General features: G+C 38.7%; 1 protein-coding gene across 1 annotated transcript in view; it reads right to left on the bottom strand.

Moving 5' to 3' along the window:
• Window positions 1-22,207, bottom strand: part of LOC122074223 — a 93,336-nt gene that overhangs the window by 49,309 nt on the left and 21,820 nt on the right. The window contains exons 10-17 of the mRNA XM_042639072.1: window positions 15,867-15,944; window positions 15,723-15,782; window positions 15,450-15,607; window positions 15,041-15,242; window positions 7,139-7,258; window positions 2,668-2,777; window positions 2,448-2,558; window positions 1,317-1,415 (exon numbers count right to left, since the gene is read on the bottom strand). Coding sequence (XP_042495006.1) covers window positions 1,317-1,415; window positions 2,448-2,558; window positions 2,668-2,777; window positions 7,139-7,258; window positions 15,041-15,242; window positions 15,450-15,607; window positions 15,723-15,782; window positions 15,867-15,944 — 938 coding nt within the window. The remainder of the gene's footprint in view (window positions 1-1,316; window positions 1,416-2,447; window positions 2,559-2,667; window positions 2,778-7,138; window positions 7,259-15,040; window positions 15,243-15,449; window positions 15,608-15,722; window positions 15,783-15,866; window positions 15,945-22,207) is intronic.

Genomic DNA, 22,207 nt, shown 5'->3' with positions numbered 1-22,207 from the left:
TATGAATTAAGACAATGTTTCGGTGTTTTCCTCTTTTGAGTGTGCTTTGTGTATGATCAAAGCAATGGACTGGTGTTTGATCCGGTGGCTCTTTACTGTGTGAAGTCCAAGAAGTCTCTTCAACTTTCTTTTCTTCCTTTCAAGGTTATCTACAAGGTTCCTCAAATAAGGCAAGAGGTCTAAACTGTGATTGAATTCTGGTTTTGGAAATACCAGATCTGTTCCTACTGCCCCTATTCTGTTTTGGAGCTCCAGCCATCTGATGGCCTTGATCTTTGGATCGATTGTTGAGCCAGTGGACAGGGAGACTCGGTCCTAATTTGGGGCTGATCAGACCACTGGTTTGGTTAATCCAGTTTTCTCTCCCATTCTGGCTGATTGTAATCTCTGCCCAGAATTGTGAGCCGAATTCTGTTGGGCGAGGTTGATTTGGCTGCTGATTTGATTCTTCATTGTTTCAGTATCATTAGTGAGTGATTTCTGTCCTTAATTCACTGATTAATATTCAGTCACAGAATTGCTGATTTGTAGAAATCGATTGGCTGATCTTTGTCTAAATATCTCAGTTTGACTACTAGACTTTTGTGAGTTGTTCTGATGATTATCTGGTCGTTCTTTGATTAAAAGTTCCTGCTGTTGAGACTTAGTTAGACTCTCTGTCCTAGTCTACATTTAAAATCTCATAAACAATATGTTTTCTTCTTCAAAGTTTAGCAAGAGAGGTGAGCTCTGGGCTGTTTCTCGACAAAATGGGGTCGAGATTTGGCAAGATCTCGCCGAGGTCTCGAGATCTCGATCGAGATATGGTCGATTTTGTGTATTGCTTGTCATCTTGTCTTGGAAAATCTAGAAATAGAGATATTAGTGAGATCTTGCCAAGATCTTAAACCATGGGGTAATTGGTGTAAGACACTATTATGAACTTCCCCATTGCCATTCTACTTTCTACATATAATGCACGCTTAGGGTGCCTTGTGTTGCCCCTCCAACGCTTTGGATCACCTATTCATCTTGAAAACTATGTTAGTAGCTCTGATATTTAAAATGGGAGATATTAGACATACTAAAAATTAATCTACCAGTACCCTAACTTATAAGGTATCACCTGCAATCCAATAGTCCATTCATTCTCTGGATTTTTCAAGCTATTTTTTATTTATGTCCGACAATTTTCAGTACTGATGGTAACTGTTATCCCCTTGCATGCAATTAGGCTTAGGGTTCGACCCATTCAATCTCCAATTTTCTTTATCAGAGAACTAAGTCACAAAAATTTTGAAAAAAAAAAAGGGGGGGGGGGGGGGAAAACAATTCACCTTGATGACCGATAGCTATCCACATCAAAGTTATTTGCCTTTACAGACATATCAAAAATATTTGCCTTCAAAACCACTGCACCAACACGAGATGGTAAGCTGCAACAGAAAAACCAAGGAAAATCAACCACCAACTCAAGTTATCCACCAAGATTTGGGCGAAGTAAAATGTATTCCAGAGAAAGAAAAAAAATAGAGTACAAGTAACTGCCAACGCAACGCATCAATTGAATAAAAAATATTTAACATTAGAATCAAAACAAACGTGCATTTACACATTAGTCAGAACACAAAAAGTACGAAAAACATCAACAATGACCAAATGAGATTGCTGTGTCTTCGGTTCCCTCTTACGAGCACTATCAAGTTGAACTTGGATGGTGTATGCACGAGAACCCAGGCAATTCAAGGGTCAATGCATCTTTTAGGATACTACAAGTTAATAATGATGCTTAAACAGGAGAAAAAAAAATCTCAACAGAAAGGGATGAAATAAATAGGGCTTCCCTAGACTTTTTCTATCTTTAATTAAAAAATTATGCATCATAAAAGAGAATAATTTCCACCACTACCATAACAAAAACTTGTACATTAGAGGGAAGAGTTCTTCCAGATAATGGGTAACAAAATATATAGAAAGCTATACAAATGAGTTTTTTTTTTTTTTTTGGTCGATATACAAATGAGTTACCAACCCAAATAAAGATACCCAAGCTGAACCAAATACCATGGCATTCACCACTCCAAATAAACACAATATCCATGATGAAAAAAAAAAATTCCCATACAGGATCCATCATAATAATTTTAATAATATATGAGGAAAATAATAAAAAAAAAGGCATTTGAGATTTAAAATTCAGTCAAACCATCCTCTAAACCCTAATATGACTCCTAAGAAGTTTCGACAATAATCTGGGGTCCAGAACAAAACTATCATCTGCCAAAGATACAGATTTCCATGTGCAAAAGTTAAAATTTGTATAGAAAAATGGCACTTCAAGAAATTATTAAAAATGTTTTCTTAACCGAAAGCAAAACATAACTAATGTAAAAAAAAAAACAGTGCATAATAGGAGATGCAAATTAAGCTAAGCATATGAACCAATGAAACAGAAAAAAATTACTTACCACTTGAACATTTTGGCCATGATACTGAAGCTCATAGACATCACTCTAGCACTGATAACATTAGGAGACAAATTTCTGACCAAAGTGCAAATGATCCCAACCACATCAACCCTACAACGATGACACATACAAAAGCATAAAGAGGAATGGTGAAAGATTATCATAATAATAAGTACATAGATTTAAAATAAAATAAAATAAAGGAGGAAGAAGAAGAAAGAAAAAGTAAGTGAATTTTGCAATACCGCATGCTTTCCTGCATGTGCCCATCCATGCAAGCTGCTCGAACTGGGGATAAGTTTTCAAGTCCATCAAATCAAAACACACTGCCTACAGATTAAAAAATACATATCAGGAGTTTAACAATGAGACAATTATACCCAATAAAAAAAAATCTAGATGTCAATCTCAACATCACAGAAAGAGAGGATTTCTGAATATGCATATATTAATTTTCAGGAGATTTTAAGTCTGTAGTCACTTAAATGATAACCAAAATGTGCATTCTGTATTGGCAGAGCCTGAGAAAGCGACGCCATGAAATATTTAAAGTTTACTGTAGTGAATCTGTGTCTCCCAAAAGATCTCGTAAGTCATAAGTAGGTACAATACTTGAGGAAGTTTCTACCATTCCAGGCCTAACCGATACAATTAATTGGAACATTGGACTAGAACTCTTCAATTTGAGGCTATAGCCATCTGTAATGTTTTTCATTTTTCTTTTCTTTTCTTTTCTTTTCCTTTTTTTTGGGGAGGGGGAGGTTTGTTCGGTTTAGAATTCAGCATCACTTGTCCCATTGTAGGAGTTTCAGTAGTTGCTAATTTGAGTTTTCAGTTACAGTCTATTTAGCTCTGCTTCCCAGCTATGGCAGGGGCATGGCTTTGTCCAACACGGAAATTGATACTTTCAAGGGAAAAAATAAAAAAATGAAAACCAATGAAGTGTAAAATGTAAATAGCGTCATTTCTGAGATTTTGGGGAACATCCTAAGCCCTGAGGAAACCAAAATTCAAGTTCTTCAATTACTTGATTATAAATCAGTTCTTGAGTTGGTTTCACTACCCATTTACAGAATTACATGTTAGCATTTTCTATGAAATTGGGTTCATCTTCAAAATAAGTACCAAGTAAAATATGTTACAACCTCATCAAGGCCCTGTTTAGCTTTATCTACAATCCTGAGCTGACTAGAGAAGTTAATCACACTTTTCTCTGCCTTAGCCCAAGAAAGAAGGTGCTTCCTCCAAGGTGCACTTTAGGCCGATTTATCTTTGTAACCTACTATATAAGTTCATAGCCAAATCCTTGCTAACAGGCTGAAGCTCGTCGTTGACTCCCTTGTTAGTGGCAATAAATCTACTTTTATCCCCAGTAGAAGAATATCAGATAAGATCCTCCTTTGCAATGAGAGTGTCAGAGGTTTCGAAAGAAAAAGTCACCCTCCTTCAGGGCTTATGAAGATTGACATCCATAAAGCCTTTGACTGTCTGAGATGGGATTTCAGTGAGGCTGTTGTTTAAGATGTCCTTCACGCGGCCTTCGTAAACTGGATTAGGTTTTATCTCCTCAGCCCGCTTCTTTGTGCTCATAAATGGGAGTCTTGCAGGTGTTTCGGCTCTGCCGTGAGCATTCACCAGGGGTAACCACTATCTCCTTTCATATGTATTCCGGCTCTTTAGGTCCTTTCCAGAAGTATTCAGGCTAAGACGGACCGGCTTCTTATCTCCCTGCTTTCAATGTGCAAGGCTCTCGGCCTCACCTTTCGCAGGCAATCTGACGATCTTCACCAAAGCCTACCCATCTTCGGTGCAGAAAATCATGTCTTGTCTTTGCCACTTTGAGAGTATGTCCAGTCTCCGCATTAACCTCCAAAAGCCCCTATTATTTTTTGCCAGTGTCTCCAAGGCCTAAAAGCACAATTTGTTAGCCCTTTACAGGTTCTTCTTGGGCAGCTTCCCTGTTAAGTATCTTGGGCTCCCCTTGATTCCTACCAAGCTGTCATCGCATCATTGCTCCCTTATTGTGAACCCTATTTACAAGCAGCTGCAATTGTAAAAGGCAAGCTCCTCTCTCATGCAAGTTTCCTTGAGTTAATCAAATGTGTGCTCTAGTCCTCCTACACCTACTAGTCAGGCATCTTTAAGGCACCCCAAATCCATCATCAAGAAGCTTGAGTCTCTCATGTGCACTTACCTCCGGAAAGATACCGACTGCTCCAGCTTTTTTCACTCCATCAATTGGTCTTTTGTCTACCTCCCCAAAGAGAAAGGACTGGGCCTAAGAAGAATCAAGGATGTCAGCTCTTTGGGGATCCATAAGCTTATCTGGAAACTTGCTACTAAGAAAAGCATTTGGGTTGATTGGGTTTATTTTAGACCTCTCAGAAACAATTTTATATTGACCACTCCTATTCCTTCATATGCTTCTCGGGTCTGCAAAAAGATTTTGAAGCTCAGATTCCTGGTCTCTAGGGTCATGAAGTCCCAAATTGATGATTGGACCATTGGCACCCACTTGGGATTGTCAGTTGTCACCCACTTTGTTGGAGACGGATCTATAGATTCCTCAAGTTTCGACAAGCGGTCCATGGTCTTAGATATTCTTCTCCGAATCTCCCCTATGGTTGGGCCCCCTGCTCGCCATCTGGGGTGCTCTACCAACCCTTCTCAGGAGGCCTTAAGGGCTTGTTGATCTTGAAGTTTGGTCTACCTCTTCCATAGGCCAGTTCTGCTCCAAGTCCGCTTGGAACCTTATTTGGCTCGGGCCCCCTTGATTCCTTGATACAAGATTGTCTAGTTCAAAAAGCACATCCCCACGCCACAACTTCTCAATCTGGCACTCGAGCTAGACTTGACCCGGTGCATTCCAAGTCAGGCTTTCCTCATTTAGAGACACATTCAAGGTTTCCCCCTTCTGCCGCCTCTTCTGGAAGTCCGCAGAAGACATGGATCACCTCTTCTTTGCTTGCCCATTTTCCCTATCTCTGGAAAGGGCTGCTTGCTAAATGCTGGCTTCAAAGAAGAAGAATTCCCCCGTTCTACTAGGAATGGAATTGGGTTGACATGACCTTTTCTGGAAAATCAAGTTGCAACACTGTCGGAAAGCTTGCTTTTAGCACCACCATCTATCACACCTGGTTGGAGCGCAACCTCAGAAGATGGAGAGCCAACTCCAAGACAATCCATCCAATTTGGGATAAGATCTGCTTTGATGTTAGATCCAAGATGCTCTCTCTCTCTATATATATATATGCATTGATTCCCCAATGAATGGGCTGATTATTGTTGCCTGGGGTCTTCCCTTTCTTTGTCTAAAGCACCCACCTCCTAACTAAAGACTGCATCCCCCCCCCCTTTTTTTTTCTGTCCCTCCTTATGGGGTGCTTGTATATTCTTTCCTCTTCGTATTATATTAATCTTACTCGCCCAAAAAAACTTAAATATGTTAAGAAAATCCAACTAATATCCATTGCAAGTTGAGTAAGTCAAGCTTGTATGTTAACAATGATTTCATCAAACTCTTTTGGCTAAAGAACGTATGCTTCTTAGTCCCATGAGTCCTACACTCCCACTCAGTTTATACAAAACTCTCATCCCATTGATGCATATGAATCATTATTCTGTTTGTAAATTTAAGCATGTCATGCTCTTTTCACAAATCCACAGTCCTGTATGTTCTCAAGAAACCATGTATTACTATATCTATGAACATCAAGATTACAAAACACAACAAATGCATTATTTGGATCAGCATTTGCTTTTTTAATTTCAATCGCTTTTCACAGCATTGTTTGGTATGTGTTCCAGTAGCAAAGTTAACTATAACAGAATTTTGAGGCATAGTCATCTTCTAAAAGAATCTATATATGCCCCCAAAATCAAGAGATCTTTGAAGCCAACCACCTCAATAAAGAGATCATATAAAATCAGTGAAAAGAATTCAAGGATGTAAACAACTCTGCAAGGCTTAAAATTCTTTGAAAACTTAAAATTAAAAGCCCTTGCCAGGGATGTTTATGCCACTACTATGGTTGCTAATTGCTATTATGTGAGGCTCGAAGAGTCATAGAGTTTCCAAATATAAAATAAAATAAATAAATAAATAAAAAAAGGAGTCAGAGTAATTCAATGGTTATGGCCATTTGATCAAGCTGCTTCAAGGCAATGCTTTTTCAAATGTAGGCCTTGTGTGCTCGATTACTCATATTACATGTCAACAACTCAACATGCATGCCATAGCTATAGTGAACACAAATGCCACATTTCCTTAGGTTCTTTTACCTTGAAAAGCCAATTTGATCGCCTCACTTATTAAAAATCAAAGGCCGTCCATGTGTTATGAGACATCAAACACAGTAAAGTACCATACATAGGTGGTATTCATGAAACTAGTTTGGCCTAATAAGTTAACAGAACGTAATGCAAGTGTTCACGCAAATTACTATAGCCAAAAATGGCAATCAATACCTATCAAAGTGGTCATAACATTCGACATAACACCAACAATCATGCTAGAAGCATTTGTACAAGGAAAATAACAGTTTATAGATCAGCACTTGGTAATGTAATTTCATATCACATACCTTGAAAATGCAAATTACCAAATGTCAAAGTTCAGAAGCATGATAAGACTCGCCAAAGAGAGAGACAACCACAGGATAGAAAAGCAAGAAATAATAACAATGAATTACCGTGTTAAATGATACCAATCGACGAAGAAGGTCAAGAGTAACAAGCACTTCCTCATAACTATTAGAAAAGAAAGCCTGGCCCAAACGGAGGAGCAGTACAAGCATTCCAGATTGTGTATACTACACAAATGATGTCAAAGTTAGAAAATACACAAAATCACTGAAGAAATACAAAACCTTAGAAATCATAAATACAACCACAATAAAAAGTATGATTTATATATTATCTGCCATATAATATTTATGTTTTAATTTTAACAAAAGTATTCAAGTCTATACCCCAATCTTAAAACCAGATCCATTGATGAGGTGCATAATGAAACATCATTAAAGTGATGAGTGATCTAAGTCTAACTATGCAGGAGCCTGCTTCAGTGCTTCTCAGCTTATTAACCATTCTACACTTTTCAGTGACGGGAAAGCAGGGTGCCCCATGGACAAAATTTGGGTTAATAATCTACAGAAGTGGCATAAAACTCGAGGAAGGAAGCAATGAGTGGAAGATAAATCGGTAACATCAGAGATGAACAAAGACAACATTTAGGAGAGAAGTAATCAGGTTTTCGAGGGTTATTCAGAACCAGCAGTCATAAAGACAAGGATGGCTTCGAAAAAGATACAATTATGGGATTCTGTGTGTAATGAATTCAAAGAGCACACAGCTTTGTCTACTGGATTGAACCAGTTATAAATACAATCAATACTCATAAATTGTATAAAAGAGAATATTCCTAATTCCTAAAACCCTTTTCAAATACAATTTCAACAAGAAAGATGACCAAGGTATCAAACCACGAAGGAAAAAATATTTCTTCTGAAAACTATGCATGATCAATCAACTACCATTTATAAAGGATGATAACCCATAAAGAGCCTTTAGATATATCAAACCAAACATGTCCCATCACCACAATGAGGGAGCATCCTATTGAGGCAGCTGAAATTTCTCCCTCAAAAGAGCACAATTGTGTGTAGGCCATTGGGAGCATTGTAATAAGGTGTATCAAGTTATACGGAAGTTTCATTTAGCTTCGGGCTTTATTACCAGAGGGATAGTTCAAAAGGAGCTTTAGTTAGTTAATTTTAAGTGTGTATGGCCTTAAGTATCAGTTAAGATTTTTAAGCATACTTTTAAGGTCCAATTGACAGGCCTTATGGAGTGTACAAATTTAGGGGGTTTTAGGTTTTTTTTTTTTTGGTGGGGGGGTGGCGATGAGGTGAATAAAAACTCAGTACCAAAAGAAGAAGAAGAACAAAGAGGGCCCCAAAAGGCAGGAAAAAGAATGAATCAGAAAAAGGGAAAAAGATCCTTAAGCTTAAGGGGGTAGATTAAAGAAGAAAGAAGGCCCCAGGAGACGACAACATGACTGTTCCTTGGGGAGGAGATACAACATGGTTTTTAGGAGTTGAATTTGTTTCAGAAGGTCATCATTAGTTGCTTGGCAAACAGTTAACATAGGAAATCATAGTTTTTAAGGCACTGGTAAGGCAACATCACCTTACCAGTGCCTTGGTGCTGATGCGGTATAGGGATGGTAAGGCAGTGCACTGCCTTATGTGAAGTGGGTATGGCGGTCACCTTATAGCATAAGGCGCTATAACGCGTCGCCTCAAGACGCCTTAGGACGACTTATGGTAAAGGTAGTCGCCTTATGGCTTTTTTTTTCATCTTAAACACATTTTAAAATTTCTTGTTTTCAAATTCCAAATCTAGAGTTTTTATTGGTAGGTGTATGGTTTTGTTAACACTTGTGATGTATAGGATCAACTTTACTCCATCAAAAATAACCAAAACAAAAACCCGATTCACAACACAAGGTTTGGAATTTGGATTTTGTCAAGGGTTTTGAACTTTTGAGAAAGGGCTTTGAGAAGAATCGAGGAACAAGGAAGAACCAGTGAACCACGGATCCAAGGCCCCAGGCGACCATTTTGCTTCGGCAACGGTGAGCTTACTCTGGCACTACAGGTATGTTTTTGTGTGTGTTTTTTTTTTCTTTTCAATACTATTTCTTGTTCATGCAGAGACAGCAGAGCTACGGTGAGTGGTTTTTTTGGTTTTTTTTCTCGCTTCTTTCTTCTTCTTCTTCTATTCCAAAGCTACGATAAATTTTTCTTTTTTTTTTTCTTCTTCTCGGTTCTCGCTTCTTTCTTCTTCTTCTCGCTTTGTTTATCTTCTTCTTCTGTTCCAGAGCTACCGTCTATGGTATTTTTTTTTTTTTCCTCTTCTTCTCGCTTTTGGCTTCTTTCTTCTTCTTCCTTCTTCTTATCGCTTTTTTCTTTTCCTTCTCCTTCTGTTCCAGAGCTACCGTTGATGTAGATAAGTCACTTGGGCTTATTTTATTGCAAATAAGCCTTGGGTTGTGTTATATATGTGTTGGGCCTTTGATCCCATGGGTTTTCTTTGAAATGGGCCACTTTAATGGGCCTAAAATATGGGTAGAAGATAGAAAAACGGGATTTAATTCATTAGTTTAGTTAGTTGCTATTTAATTCAATAAAGGCCCATTAGGTCATTGGTCGGTTGTAAAGTCCTATATGGACTATTAGTTAGTTAGTTCTACTCCATATTGGAGTAATAAAGTCAAGTCCTAGTCCTATTTTGAATTCCTAGTTGTAGTAGGAGTGTCTAATCCTATTGGAAAACTAGCTCCTAGTTGTAGTATGAGTGTCTAGTCCTATTGGGAAACTAGCTCCTAAGTAGTTTGATTGCTATTCTGCCCTCTATAAATAGAGGAGCATATGTACTCATAATGGGAGATTTGAATGAATGAATTATTGAGTGATTACTCTTTAGTTAAAAAAACTGTTATTGAGAGGTGAGATGCCAAAACCTTTAAGGGGTGTGATACCCAAAACCTGAGGGGTGAGATACCCATTCCTTTATTCTCTTACACCCTTCTCAACCCTCCATCGATTCTTCTTTTTCTATTTTTATTTTCTGTTTATTGTTATTAGAAGTTCATACCTGTTAAAGCATACAAAATCAGAATCAGCCAGCCAAAGAGTTCTTGTTCTTGAAGCCAATCGACCCTCATTGCTACCCAAGTTTTAGATCTGATCTACAGATCCTTTGGAGGACTAGTTCTATACTCTAAGAAGATCAATCGATCCTCTCTTGAAGGTTATCTGAAGAAGACAAGTTGATGTTCCTGCAGAATTCTTCACATTCTCTCTCTTAGGTCTGAAAATCGAGAAAGTGCGTAACTCCATAACCAGCCGTCAGAAGCCCTTCATATTTGGGGGTTTTTGTGCCCTCTCTAGGGACTATCTACACCCCAAAAGTACAGCTCAATCGGACTCCCACAGACCTGGCCGCACCTTTCTCTCTCCAGCTCTATAACAGGTCTTTCTCTCTCTTATCGGGTTAGGTTTTGGGCTGATTTTGCTCCTATATGGGTATTGTATCCTTGGGGATTTATTTGATGATATTATTTCTTTGTTTCTTACTCCTATTTGTATTGTTTGGGGTTATAAATTGCGAAGTTAGTTACTTGTAATCTACTCCTGCATTAAGTGGTATCAGAGCTATGGCTCAGACAGAAGAACCCCAACCCACCCTTCCCTTCAAGATGTGATGAAAGCAATCCAAGCCTTGTCTACGAGGTTGGATGGACATGACCGACAATTGGCTGACCTAAAAGTGAGTATTGGTGCCCACTCTAACACCCAACCAACTGTTGCCCAAACTAATGTTCAACCTACTGTCAATTACACTAGTAATGTTCCCAGAAGAGTCACCATGCAACCTCGAAGGGTACCAGTTTGGAATGAAGAGTATGATGAGTATGACAATCAGCTTTATCAGCCTGATGATACATACAAGGTTAAACTGGAACTAAAAGAGTACAATGGAAGACATGATCCTGTCTATTACCAAGATTGGGTGAATTCTTTTAATGACTACCTCCGGTGGTACCGTATGCCTGAAGAAAGGAAAGTCCAATTAGTTATCACCAAGCTAACTGGTGGAGCTAAGGACTGGTGGAAGAATGAAGAAGACAAGCTCATGCGTAGGCGCCAGATGCCCCGCAGTTGGGAAGACTTGAAGTTCATCCTCAATGAAAGGTTCTTACCACCAACCTACCGACGTCGGCTCTACGACATGCTAAATACGATCAGGCAAGGTACTATGACTGTAGAAGAATATGGTAACCGATTCAATGAATTGCTTTCACGAACAGGTGCCTATAAGGAAGATGAAGAACTACTCATATTCCGTTTCAAATTGGGATTAAGGCATGACATTCGTGAGAAGCTTGGTGTGATCGAAATACCCTCCATGAATACTTGTATTGACAAATCCTTAGAGGCAGAGGACTTGCTCAAGTCAACTCCTCGACGTTCTTACCCACCAACTCATGATTCTGAGTAAAACATGGCTAGGGAAAAGGCAACCATTGCTCCAAACAATGTCCCACCAGCCACGTTAGACAAGGGGAAAACACCTATGACTTATAAAGAAGGCGAAATCAAGTGTTTCCATTGTAGAGGTTTTGGTCACGTTGCCAAATTTTGCCCCTACCGACTGAACACCAACTCCGTCATTGCTGCACTTGAAGCCAATCCAAAGATGTTAGTATGTGAACCACAACTTGATGATTGGATGGCCGATACCACCACTGAAGACAAGGAGGAAGGTGATGAAGTTGAAAGTGAGATGGATGATCGTGGTATGTATATTTTAAACCTCATTACATACACAAATGAGGACACGAACACTGACAAGAGACTTGAAGAGCCTATGATCGAAGAAGAGCAAGTAGAGGACGTGCTAGAAGACGACCTCATGCATACATCTGAGGACCTTGAGGTTGAGCATGTGGAATTCGTCATCCCATTAAAGTATCTTGAAGATCGAGCTCCTCACATTCTAGACTACATCTTTATTATCAAAGAGCTACCTGAATTTTTTTACGGCTTGAAGAGTGACGTGCACCATGATACAATCACCCTCACACTACAAAATTCGAGGACGAATTTTTTCTAAAAGAGGGCGAGTTGATGTAGATAAGTCACATGGGCTTATTTTATTGCAAATAAGCCTTGCGTTGTGTTATATATGTGTTGGGCCTTTGATCCCATGGGTTTTCTTTGAAATGGGCCACTTTAATGGGCCTAAAATATTGGTAGAAGGTAGAAAAAAGGGATTTAATTCATCAAATTAGTTAGTTGCTATTTAATTCAATAAAGGCCCATTAGGCCATTGGTCGGTGGTAAAGTCCTATATGGACTATTAGTTAGATAGTTCTACTCCATGTTGGAGTCATAAAGTCAAGTCCAAGTCCTAGTCCTATTTTGAATTCCTAGTTGTAGTAGGAGTGCCTAGTCCTATTGAGAAACTAGCTCCTAGTTGTAGTAGGAGTGTCTAATCCTATTAGGAAACTAGCTCCTAAGTAGTTTGATTGCTATTCAGACCTCTATAAATAGAGGAACCTATGTACTCATAATGGGAGATTTGAATGAATGAATTACTGAGTGATTACTCTTTAGCTAAAAAAACTGTTATTGAGAAGTGAGATGCCTAAACCTTTGAAGGGTGTGATACCCAAAACATGAGGGGTGAGATACCCATTCATTTATTCTCTTTCACCCTTCTCAACCCTCCATCGATTCTTCTTTTTCTATTTTTATTTTCTGTTTATTGTTATTAGAAGTTCAAACCTGTTAAAGCATACAAAATCAGAATCAGTCAGCCAAAGAGTTCTTGTTCTTGAAGCCAATCGACCCTCATTGCCACCCAAGTTTTAGATCTGATCTACAGATCCTTTGGATGACTAGTTCTATACTCTAAGAAGATCAATCGATCCTCTCTTGAAGGTTATCTGAAGAAGACAAGTTGATGTTCCTGCAGAATTCTTCACATTCTCTCTCTTAGGTCTGAAAATCAAGAAAGTGCGTAACTCCATAACCAGCCGTCAGAAGCCCTTCATATTTGGGGGTTTTTGTGCCCTCTCTAGAGACTATCTACACCCAAAAGTACAGCTCAATCGGACTCCCACAGACCTGGCCGCACCTTTCTCTCTCCAGCTCGATAACAGGTCTTTCTCTCTCTTATCGGGTTAAGTTTTGGGCTGGTTTTGCCCCTATATGGGTATTGTATCCTTGGGGATTTATTTGATGGTATTATTTCTTTGTTTCTTACTTAGGGGTGTCAATCGGTCGGGCCGGTTCGGTTGGCTTAATCGAGCTTGAAGACTTTCAAAGGCTACATCGTGTCCGCCCATTTAACTAATCGGGCTTAGTTATTGAGGGCATGGTACACTTTATATTCGGTCGGTCGGCCTCGGGCTATAATCGGGCCACCTTAATCGGGCTTTAGTCGGGCCTTAACCGGGCTACGGACATGTTTAATGTTAAACGGGCTTCAACCGGTTTTTAAACGGGCCCTCTTTAAAATGTGCTCTTATATTCCGGCCCACTCATGCAAGCCCAAAAAAATGACAATTAATTAATAAATGATACCAAATATAACCATTATTTAAAATGTGAACATGTTTTTACTTTTTAATTTGGGGGGTAAAATAGGTATTCTACAATCATTAAAGGGTCGGGCTAGGCGGGTGCACAATAGGCCGGTCTCGGTCGGGTGTTAAACGGTCGGTCTCGGTCGGGCGCCCGACGGTCCAAGTAGCAAAACCAAGACCGACCGTTTATAAACGGGCCGGGCTCAAGCCCGACACGTTTAATAAACGGTCCGGGCCGGGCCGGTCTATAAACGGTCGGTCCCGGTGGTTTAACCGGTTCGGGCCACAAATTGACACCCCTATTCTTACTCCTATTTGTATTATTTAGGGTTATAAATTACGAAGTTAGTTACTTGTAATCTACTCCTGCAATAACCGTCTGCGGTATTTTTTTTTTTTTTTCTCGCTTCTGTTTTTTCTTCTTCTTCTTCTTCTTCTTCTTCTCCTCGTTTTTTTTTCTTCTTCTGCTCTGCAACTACGGTAAGTGTTTTCTTTTTCTTCTTCTTCTTCTTTTGTTCTGCAACTATGGTGACTCGGTGAGTTTTTTTTTTTCCCCCTTCTTCTTCTGTTCTGCAAATACGGTGAGTAGGTGAGTGTTTTCTATTTTTTTTCTTTCTCGTTTTCTCTTCTTCTTCTTCTGTTCTGCTGCTCTGCAACTACTGTTAGTGTTTTTTTTTTTTTTTTTTTTTTTTTTTTTTGTGTGTGTGTGTGTGTGTGTGTGTGTGTGTGTGTGTTTTGTCTCTGTTCTGCTACATGTGGTACTCGAACTGCTGTCCAAACTAAGGTCTTCAATGGCTGCCGCAGGGTTGTTAACAACTGTAAATCATCTATTGTCTTTCTTTAATTCCGTTTGCTAGTTCTCAGCTCTAGTTTAGAACTGTTCAATCATCTATTGTCTTTCTTTTGTCTAATGTGTAAATGTGTATAATTGTATTTGTTTCATAATTATGTATTTATATCATATATTAATATGTTATGATGATTGACGATTGATGAATAATGATTGATGATTGATTGATGATTGATGATTGATGAAGATGAACTTAGTTTATTCACTTTATTGATTTGTTTTCTTGATGAATATCTTACATTGGTACGAATATGAACCTATAATATTTATTTAGCATATGATTAATAGAATTCAACTAGGATTTGAGCCAAATAGATTGGTTTTATAAAAAAATTACACATGAACGCTTTAGTCAATAAGGCGACACTTTATGACCGCCTTATCGCTAAGGCGCTCTGAAAGACCCTCAAACGCCCCCGTCGCCTTACCGCCTTAAAAACTATGTAGGAAATGACAAAATGGGAAGTCCTAAATAATAGAGTCAGCCTTAATTTTATTTCTTTCCTTAAGCATATGAAAACTAAAGTGAGAATAATAAAAAAAATTAAAATCGGATAAAAAAAAATGAAAACCATTATTACGTACCTCCCATCGAACTACAGCAGTACTTCCATCAATAACTTTCAAGACATGGCCATGGGTATGGCTGGGAATGAGTATGCCATCAACCCCAGGAACATGCAACGGCTGGTTTGTCTCAATGATCTGAGATAAGTTCTCAATCGATGTATCACCAGGTATCTCAAACAAGGATGATATCCCAATGGACTTAGCAAGAAAACTATAGCTGTAGAAACAAATAAAGAAAATCAAGAAGAATAAAATTAACCAAATAACCTTGATGTGAGGGCATGCCCACCAAAACTGTCAGTCTAGGTTTCCAACTTTCTATCCCCAAATCAAAATTTTTAGAGAAGGGCACACATCCACACACCAAGACAACTGAAATGAATACCAAAAGTATCAAACAGATAATCAAACAAATTCCACTTACACACATTCAGCAGGCCAACTTCCTTCACATAGAGCAGACAAGAAGCGAACGAGTTCCACAGTTCGGTATGGAAATTCACCCTCCAAGGTGCAAAGAAGGCACCGAATGGGACCATCAACAAAGCTGTCTCTATCCCAGAATTGAACACAAAGTGACTCCTGTCCAAGGAACAGACAGTAACCACTAATGAAGAAATTTTGTGTAGCACAAACAATGACTATAAAAGACGACTGCACACGGAATATTATCAGAATGATTCTTGTACAGTCAAACCTCTCCGCAATAAATTTTGCATAGGATATCCAATAGCAATTTGAGGGTATCATCCTCCAGCTGCACCATATAGAAAGCATGATAAGTAAGGCATTCACTAAACTCTGTATAAGCTAAATCTAGATTAAAAGAAAATAAATTTACCTGTAAGGCAATCTCATAAGATGCAACAAATGCAGAAATGAATGTCCTCAGGACACTACGATAACCAGTAACAGGACCCTGTGAGATCATTTATTCAAAGAAAGTTATTTTAAGAATTCTATAAAATAAGTCATTCCAATGAACTGTGCAATATGTGGGCATTCAAACTCTACACAATATGTTAGGCAAAACCTTGAAAATTGGCATAAGAAAAAAACCAAATATACACATTTGTCAAACTAATTGTCCAATAATGAAGCTGCTTTGGCAGGACATGCATATCTCCATCTACTAGTATTTTATGTCAACAGTTTGGGGGTTCTTATTTGAAGAAAATTCTGTATGGTTCAAGGGAAGGTGCATGCAAGTATTTCCCCATCGATTCATGTGGATAGCATCTGCTACTGTTTTCAATGCCACACGAAAAATAGCTTCAGAAAATCTGGTCTTGGGAGTTGCATAGGATTCATACAAGAATGCAATTTTTGCACATAAAGGGCCCAAAGAAAATGACCCCCAGCTTATCAAATGAAGAATGGTTTGCTAACTAGGCATACAGCCCACCCTTCAGTGATTAAGGTTGATCTCATTGGAAAGGAATCTTAATAGAAATGGTCAAAAACTAAATAGGATTTTAACCAATGAATGCAACAAGAAGCCTTAAGTGTCTCAAACTTCAACTAAATTTGAAACAATAGATCAGGAGGGTAACACAAAAGGTGTGTTAAACAGAAAATGATTTATGCCTTATGTGAGCATTTGATGGCTACGAGATATGGCCTTGAAACCCATAAAACAGATGGTTCTTGATATCACAGTCAACGTTATATGGATGAGGATTCTCTATTGGTTAACAATAAAAGAATGGTCTGCAGAGGAAGATCTAATAAATTGTTGCAGATCAAGGAAACAAATAAACTTGTACATCAACTGTTCAAAAACTATCAAAGATGCATAAATGGCAATGATATCAACCCAAAATATTGTAAGCAGAAAGAGATACAAAAATTACACATCAAGAATTGGAACCCAAGAAAGATCCAGCATAAAAGATCACCAGTGAATGCATAGAACTTGTATCTAAGAGCAGGATTTTGGAGGATGTTAAAAGTATCTGTTATCTAGGGTGGATTTTTCAATATACGCACTACATGTTCTCTTGTGATAGGCAAGGAATCAAGTATCATATTGGTCCATATCGGCACTGGGAGGGACCAATAAAAAAAAAAAAAAAAAAAAAGAAGGGGACAATGAATCTTAACCTTATCAACCATATCGAGTTGTATCGACTCCATTGACCTTGATACACTACTTAAAACATGCAAAACAGATAACGTGAGTGAGATATAACATCGAGAGCAACTCTCTACCTTTGGAACGTGTTTACTCTTCGATCCGAGTTTGGGGGAACTCATCTACCAAAAAAAATGAAACTAGTCCAAGGAATGCCAACAAATTTTGTGGAATTACAGTGATCAAATCAAAGATCGATCCTGATTTTGGCAAAAACAAAAAAAAAAACAGTTTTTGTAGATCAAACAAATCTCTCTCTTTTTGTTTGTTACGCATCACTAGATTAGGTTAATAACTAATCAAATCATTGCATCAAACTAGATTAACTGCGAGGATCTGAACACGTAATCTGTGACTTCTATCTAAAACTGAATGAGAAAATCTCTATGGAAGTTCTGATTTCCATAAGAAAAATCATAGTTGTTGGTTGCTTTTGGACACCCTGGTAGCCTAGTTTCTGTCGGCTTGCGTCTAAGGACCCTCTAACGACTTGGGTAGGGGTGCAAGTTTGGCCCTAGCGGCCCGAACCCACCCTTGGCCTGCCTTGAGCCCATATAGGGCTAGGCCCGTAAACTCTAGCCTTGAGGTCTGGCCTGGCTTTGAGTCAGGGTCAGGGCAGGTAAGGGTCTATGTCTGTGGCCCCCCTGAGCCCAACCCTAGTTTTTTACCCTGATTTGGCCCTGCCAAACCCTGATTTATTGAGTGTTTGATGGCCAATTTTTTTAAGTTTGGTAATCATTATCCATCATGGTTGTATAAACTACTTATATTTCTTATCTAATGATGTTTTTTAGATTTAATTTTTATTTTACTTTTCAATTCCAAGGGATTTAGATGCAAAGTCAAATGAATTTTTAGTTATTTCATATTTTGTGGGTCAGGGTCAGGGTATACACCGCCCACCAGAGTCAAGGCCAATCAAGACAGGCTTGGGTTGGGCTGGGCTGGGCTAGGCTGGGCTGGGCTGAGCCCTGTAGGTTGGGCCTAGGTTGAAGTTTTTATGCCTTGAGTCAAGGTTCAGGGTGGGCTTGGGCTAGGGTTTTAAGAAGCCCCACCCAGCCCTCATTGTTGCAGCCCTAGCCTAGGGTTGCCTAGACATTGCGGCATCTATGGGTAAAATGCTAATATAATGCTCTGTGATTGAATTTTATATGATTAAAAAGGATGAGACCTATCATCCCCCTTGATTTTCAGTGCTTTTTGCAATTTCTTTTATGCCATTTTTAGGGAAAGATACTTTAAAAAGGAAAAGGGAAAAGGTATGAAAATTCATATGCAAATGGATATAATTATGTTTGAAAATTTCATGTGAACTATAAAATTCATGATTCTCTTTCATTGCAATATTTTTTTTTTTTTTTGGGTTAATTTTTTCTTTCCTAGGGTAGATTAAAAAAATGAAAAAATATGGGGATAAAATGATGCGAATGGGTGTTAATTTGGTTGATAATTATCTATAGAGATGAAATTCATGATCCTCTGTCAATGCAGTCATTTTTTTTTTCCCTATTTTTAGGTTGATGATAAAAAATATATATATAATATATATAAATGAAAATTTGGGAAAATATGGTACTAAATGGGTGTCAATACATGATCTTCTCTGATGGTACTATTTTTCTGATTTTTCTGTTTTTCTAAGACCACTTCCAACTTTGTGTTTAAACCAACTCGCAACTCTATATGTTATTAGAACATGTAAGAAACCTCCTACTTTATACATAACCAATTGAATGCACTTGACTCGCAATACTTTGTTCTCCATTTTATACATGATATATATATATATATATAACATATTGCACAATTACATGTTTGATGCATCAAAACCGTATTTTGCATGAATCCTAAGCATTTCCATGTGTTTCTTTGGCGTATCTTGCATCTCTCCGATACGGTACAATACAAACCATCTCACAAAATCAACCTCCTGATAGCGATACTTTATACCCTGATAATAGGTTCTTTTTTAGAAGCCTAATACATAAACCAATTTCTACTTGCTCGTTGTGAAAAAAGCTTTTCTTCTCTTCATTATAATTTGATACAAACTATTCTTAATAATAATGAAAGGAGAATAAAAGAGAGGAAGGAGCTCAATCCTAGGATCCCCAAAAGCCAATTTTTATGCCAATATTATCCCAAATTTCATAGAGAAGTATCATCAAAATTAGCTTTGATGAAGAAGGCACCCCAAATGGCCTCATAATAGGGAGAAAGAGCTTACAAGATCACCTAACCCAAATCTTAAAAATTGAAAAGAAAGAATACAACTTTTTTGAGAAAAAACTAAGAATTGTATGACCAAGAGCAAAAAAGCAACCTGTACACCCAAGATGTTATACAATGGAAAAAAAACCCCCAACAAGAAGCACTCACTCACAAAAATCATGATGTAAGACTAGATCAATCACATAGGACCTAATCACAGGCAGGATCTGAAAATCTGGGCTGAAATAGGATAAAATTGAGAAGTCACAAACCATAGCTCAGATGAAGCTGAAACTTGGAGTAGATGAAGGTCCTATATAGGTCAACAAACCCTCAAAATATGAGACAAATCCGATGATTAAATTAAGAGTTATGTTGTCAATATGAATTATGAAACTTTTGACCACTCTTCAAAAACTAGGGTTCCTGGCGTCGGATGATCATCAAAATTGGAATGAAGATCCTTTCTAACCAGTCTCGGTGTCCTACAAAAGATGAGCTTAACTGGCTGGTTTGGGAGATCTGGACTTCAATCCAAGTTTCCAAAACCCTGACAATGGCTGCAATCAATTATGATCTCCTTGGTGGTGCTTGAACTGATTCGTAGGCTGAACTTCACATCTTCAAATAACTCTCAAACACTCTCTCACAAAGGCTAAAACAGAAAATAAGAAAGAAGAACAGATAACTCGATGGAGGGGTTGAAAGGGGGAAGAAGAAGGTTAGGTTTTGGGCATCTCACCCAACTGTATCCCACAGCAAAACAGCACATAGCCATCTCAAATAAACTTCATTCAATCTCCTCAAATTGATTACAAAGGTCTCTTTAAATAAGCTAGGCACAGCCTTACAATTTAGAAACAAACTAAAAAGAAAACTAACATACAATAGAAACAAATGACTTTTAGTAACTAACTACTGACTTGTACTCAAAGAAACTAACATAATAGGGAAACATTCTAGAAGACTAAATCTGACTTTGGCTACTTGTTAACACAAAAGAGAAACAAAAAAGAGACCAAATTACTGTGCATGGGTACTGTTCACGTGAACAGTAATTTCTGATTTGGTGGGGCTGGCTCATCTGGTTTTGAAGGAACCGGCAGTCCCCTTCTTCTGCAGGCTTGATCTATATCAACCCAACCCCCCTGTTTCTAAACTAGCACAAAAAACCAGGCCCCACTCCTATTTACAGCAAAATTCCAAAACCCCATATGCTAATAGTGTTTATCATCCTGAAATCCCCCGAGTGAAATCCATCCAGAAGTCATCCTCATGGCCTTTGCGGCCATCTTGGCCAGCTCCTCCTCCATGTATTCAAGAATGCAGGCAATTCTTTCCCAACATAAGCACCAACATACTGCAAAAGGAATTACTTTCCAAAAAAATAGCCGTCTTCCCTTGCATAGGACCCCCCCCCCCCGTTTCCCTATGAACCAGCAGCAACAACAAATCATTGGCAAAAGTTCATTGAACCCTACCATAGAAAGAAATTTCTCCTATTCCTTTGATGCAATCTTACACCCCAAGTATTTCTCATATTCACATTCTTCACCACTCTCTCCCCCCCCCCCTGCAATCATCAAGATCTTCTCCAATGATGCACGCCATAGGAAGGGGGCACTACAAGAAGGAAGTTGGCGATTATAAATAATCCAGTGAGGAAAAGCAGTACCTCCACCATGCAACATCCTAAAGAAAGACTTAGCAGAGAACCTTCCAATTTGAACACCCCCCCAAGTCCCAACTCACACCATCAAATCCCCTCAGTCTTAGCTGCTTCCAACAGCTTCAACTACACCACTCTCTCTCATCCTTCCAATAGTCAATCTCTCAACATACTACCCCACCATTGATTAGAGTTCTTAGTTGTTGTAGAAAAGTTAATAATGTGTGATTCTTGTGGCAACAGTCTAAGAAGGTTGCACAACGGCTGATCAAACGGGAGATATTGCAAGGAGGCACGGTATGCCCATTGGTAACGACATAGCAAAGTCACAATGCAATTATTGTGGGAGAAAGATCATAGTAGCTGGGGCTAGAAGACTGAAGTGTCATTTGGCTGATGGTTACAAGGATGACAGTATGTCCCAAGGTCCCTGGTGAGGTGCAAAAGGCCACGGCCCTCATGAAGAGAGGAATCCAAAGGAAGTTAGACTAACAAAAGGTTTGGGAGGAGTTTTGAGGAGGCAGTGCCTGAGAGACACCTAGCACCTGTGGATGTATATGATAGTACTGATGAGGACAATGAAGCAAAGGCAAGACAAATATGGCTTGCTAGGGTAGTGCGCCGAGTTACAAATTTGCAAGAGCAAGATAGAGGCAAAGAGTTTGGAGGAGGAGCTGGTTCCTCTAGACCAGTTGCACCAAAGGCTGGTGTTAGTTGTTCTGCATAGGGACCTGCAGTAGACGAGGATGTCATTAACATCCTTGAGTAGGATACATCAGAGTTTGAATCTTGCACAAATCTTGCTCATACATAGGTAGTTAGAGGAGGCTGAAGCAGGGTTCAAAAACTCATTTCATTTTGCTGTTTTTAGCAATCCGAGCTACCGAAATTTCAACGAATTTTCACTGAAAGTGTATTTTCCTTCTTATTTTTGCTTGGCCATTTTTTTAGGGGGGGGGGGACTAATGGCCAACATGAGCGAAATGAAATGACCAAAATGATCAAATTTTCAACAAAATAGTGCATTTTTTCGACCGAAAAAGCAAAATTTCAGCGAAACAATGCTGATTCTAGGTTCCACCTTCTGTTTCGTCTTGGACATGTCGAAATTAGTGAAATTTTGGCGAGTTTTCGAACCATGGGCTGAAGCACATGTGGTCTAACTAGA

Source organism: Macadamia integrifolia, chromosome 3, assembly GCF_013358625.1.
Source record: "Macadamia integrifolia cultivar HAES 741 chromosome 3, SCU_Mint_v3, whole genome shotgun sequence".
Classification (NCBI taxonomy): Eukaryota; Viridiplantae; Streptophyta; class Magnoliopsida; order Proteales; family Proteaceae; genus Macadamia; species Macadamia integrifolia.
Note: the sequence above shows the minus strand (reverse complement) of the source record. Positions and strands in the feature narration are given on the sequence as shown.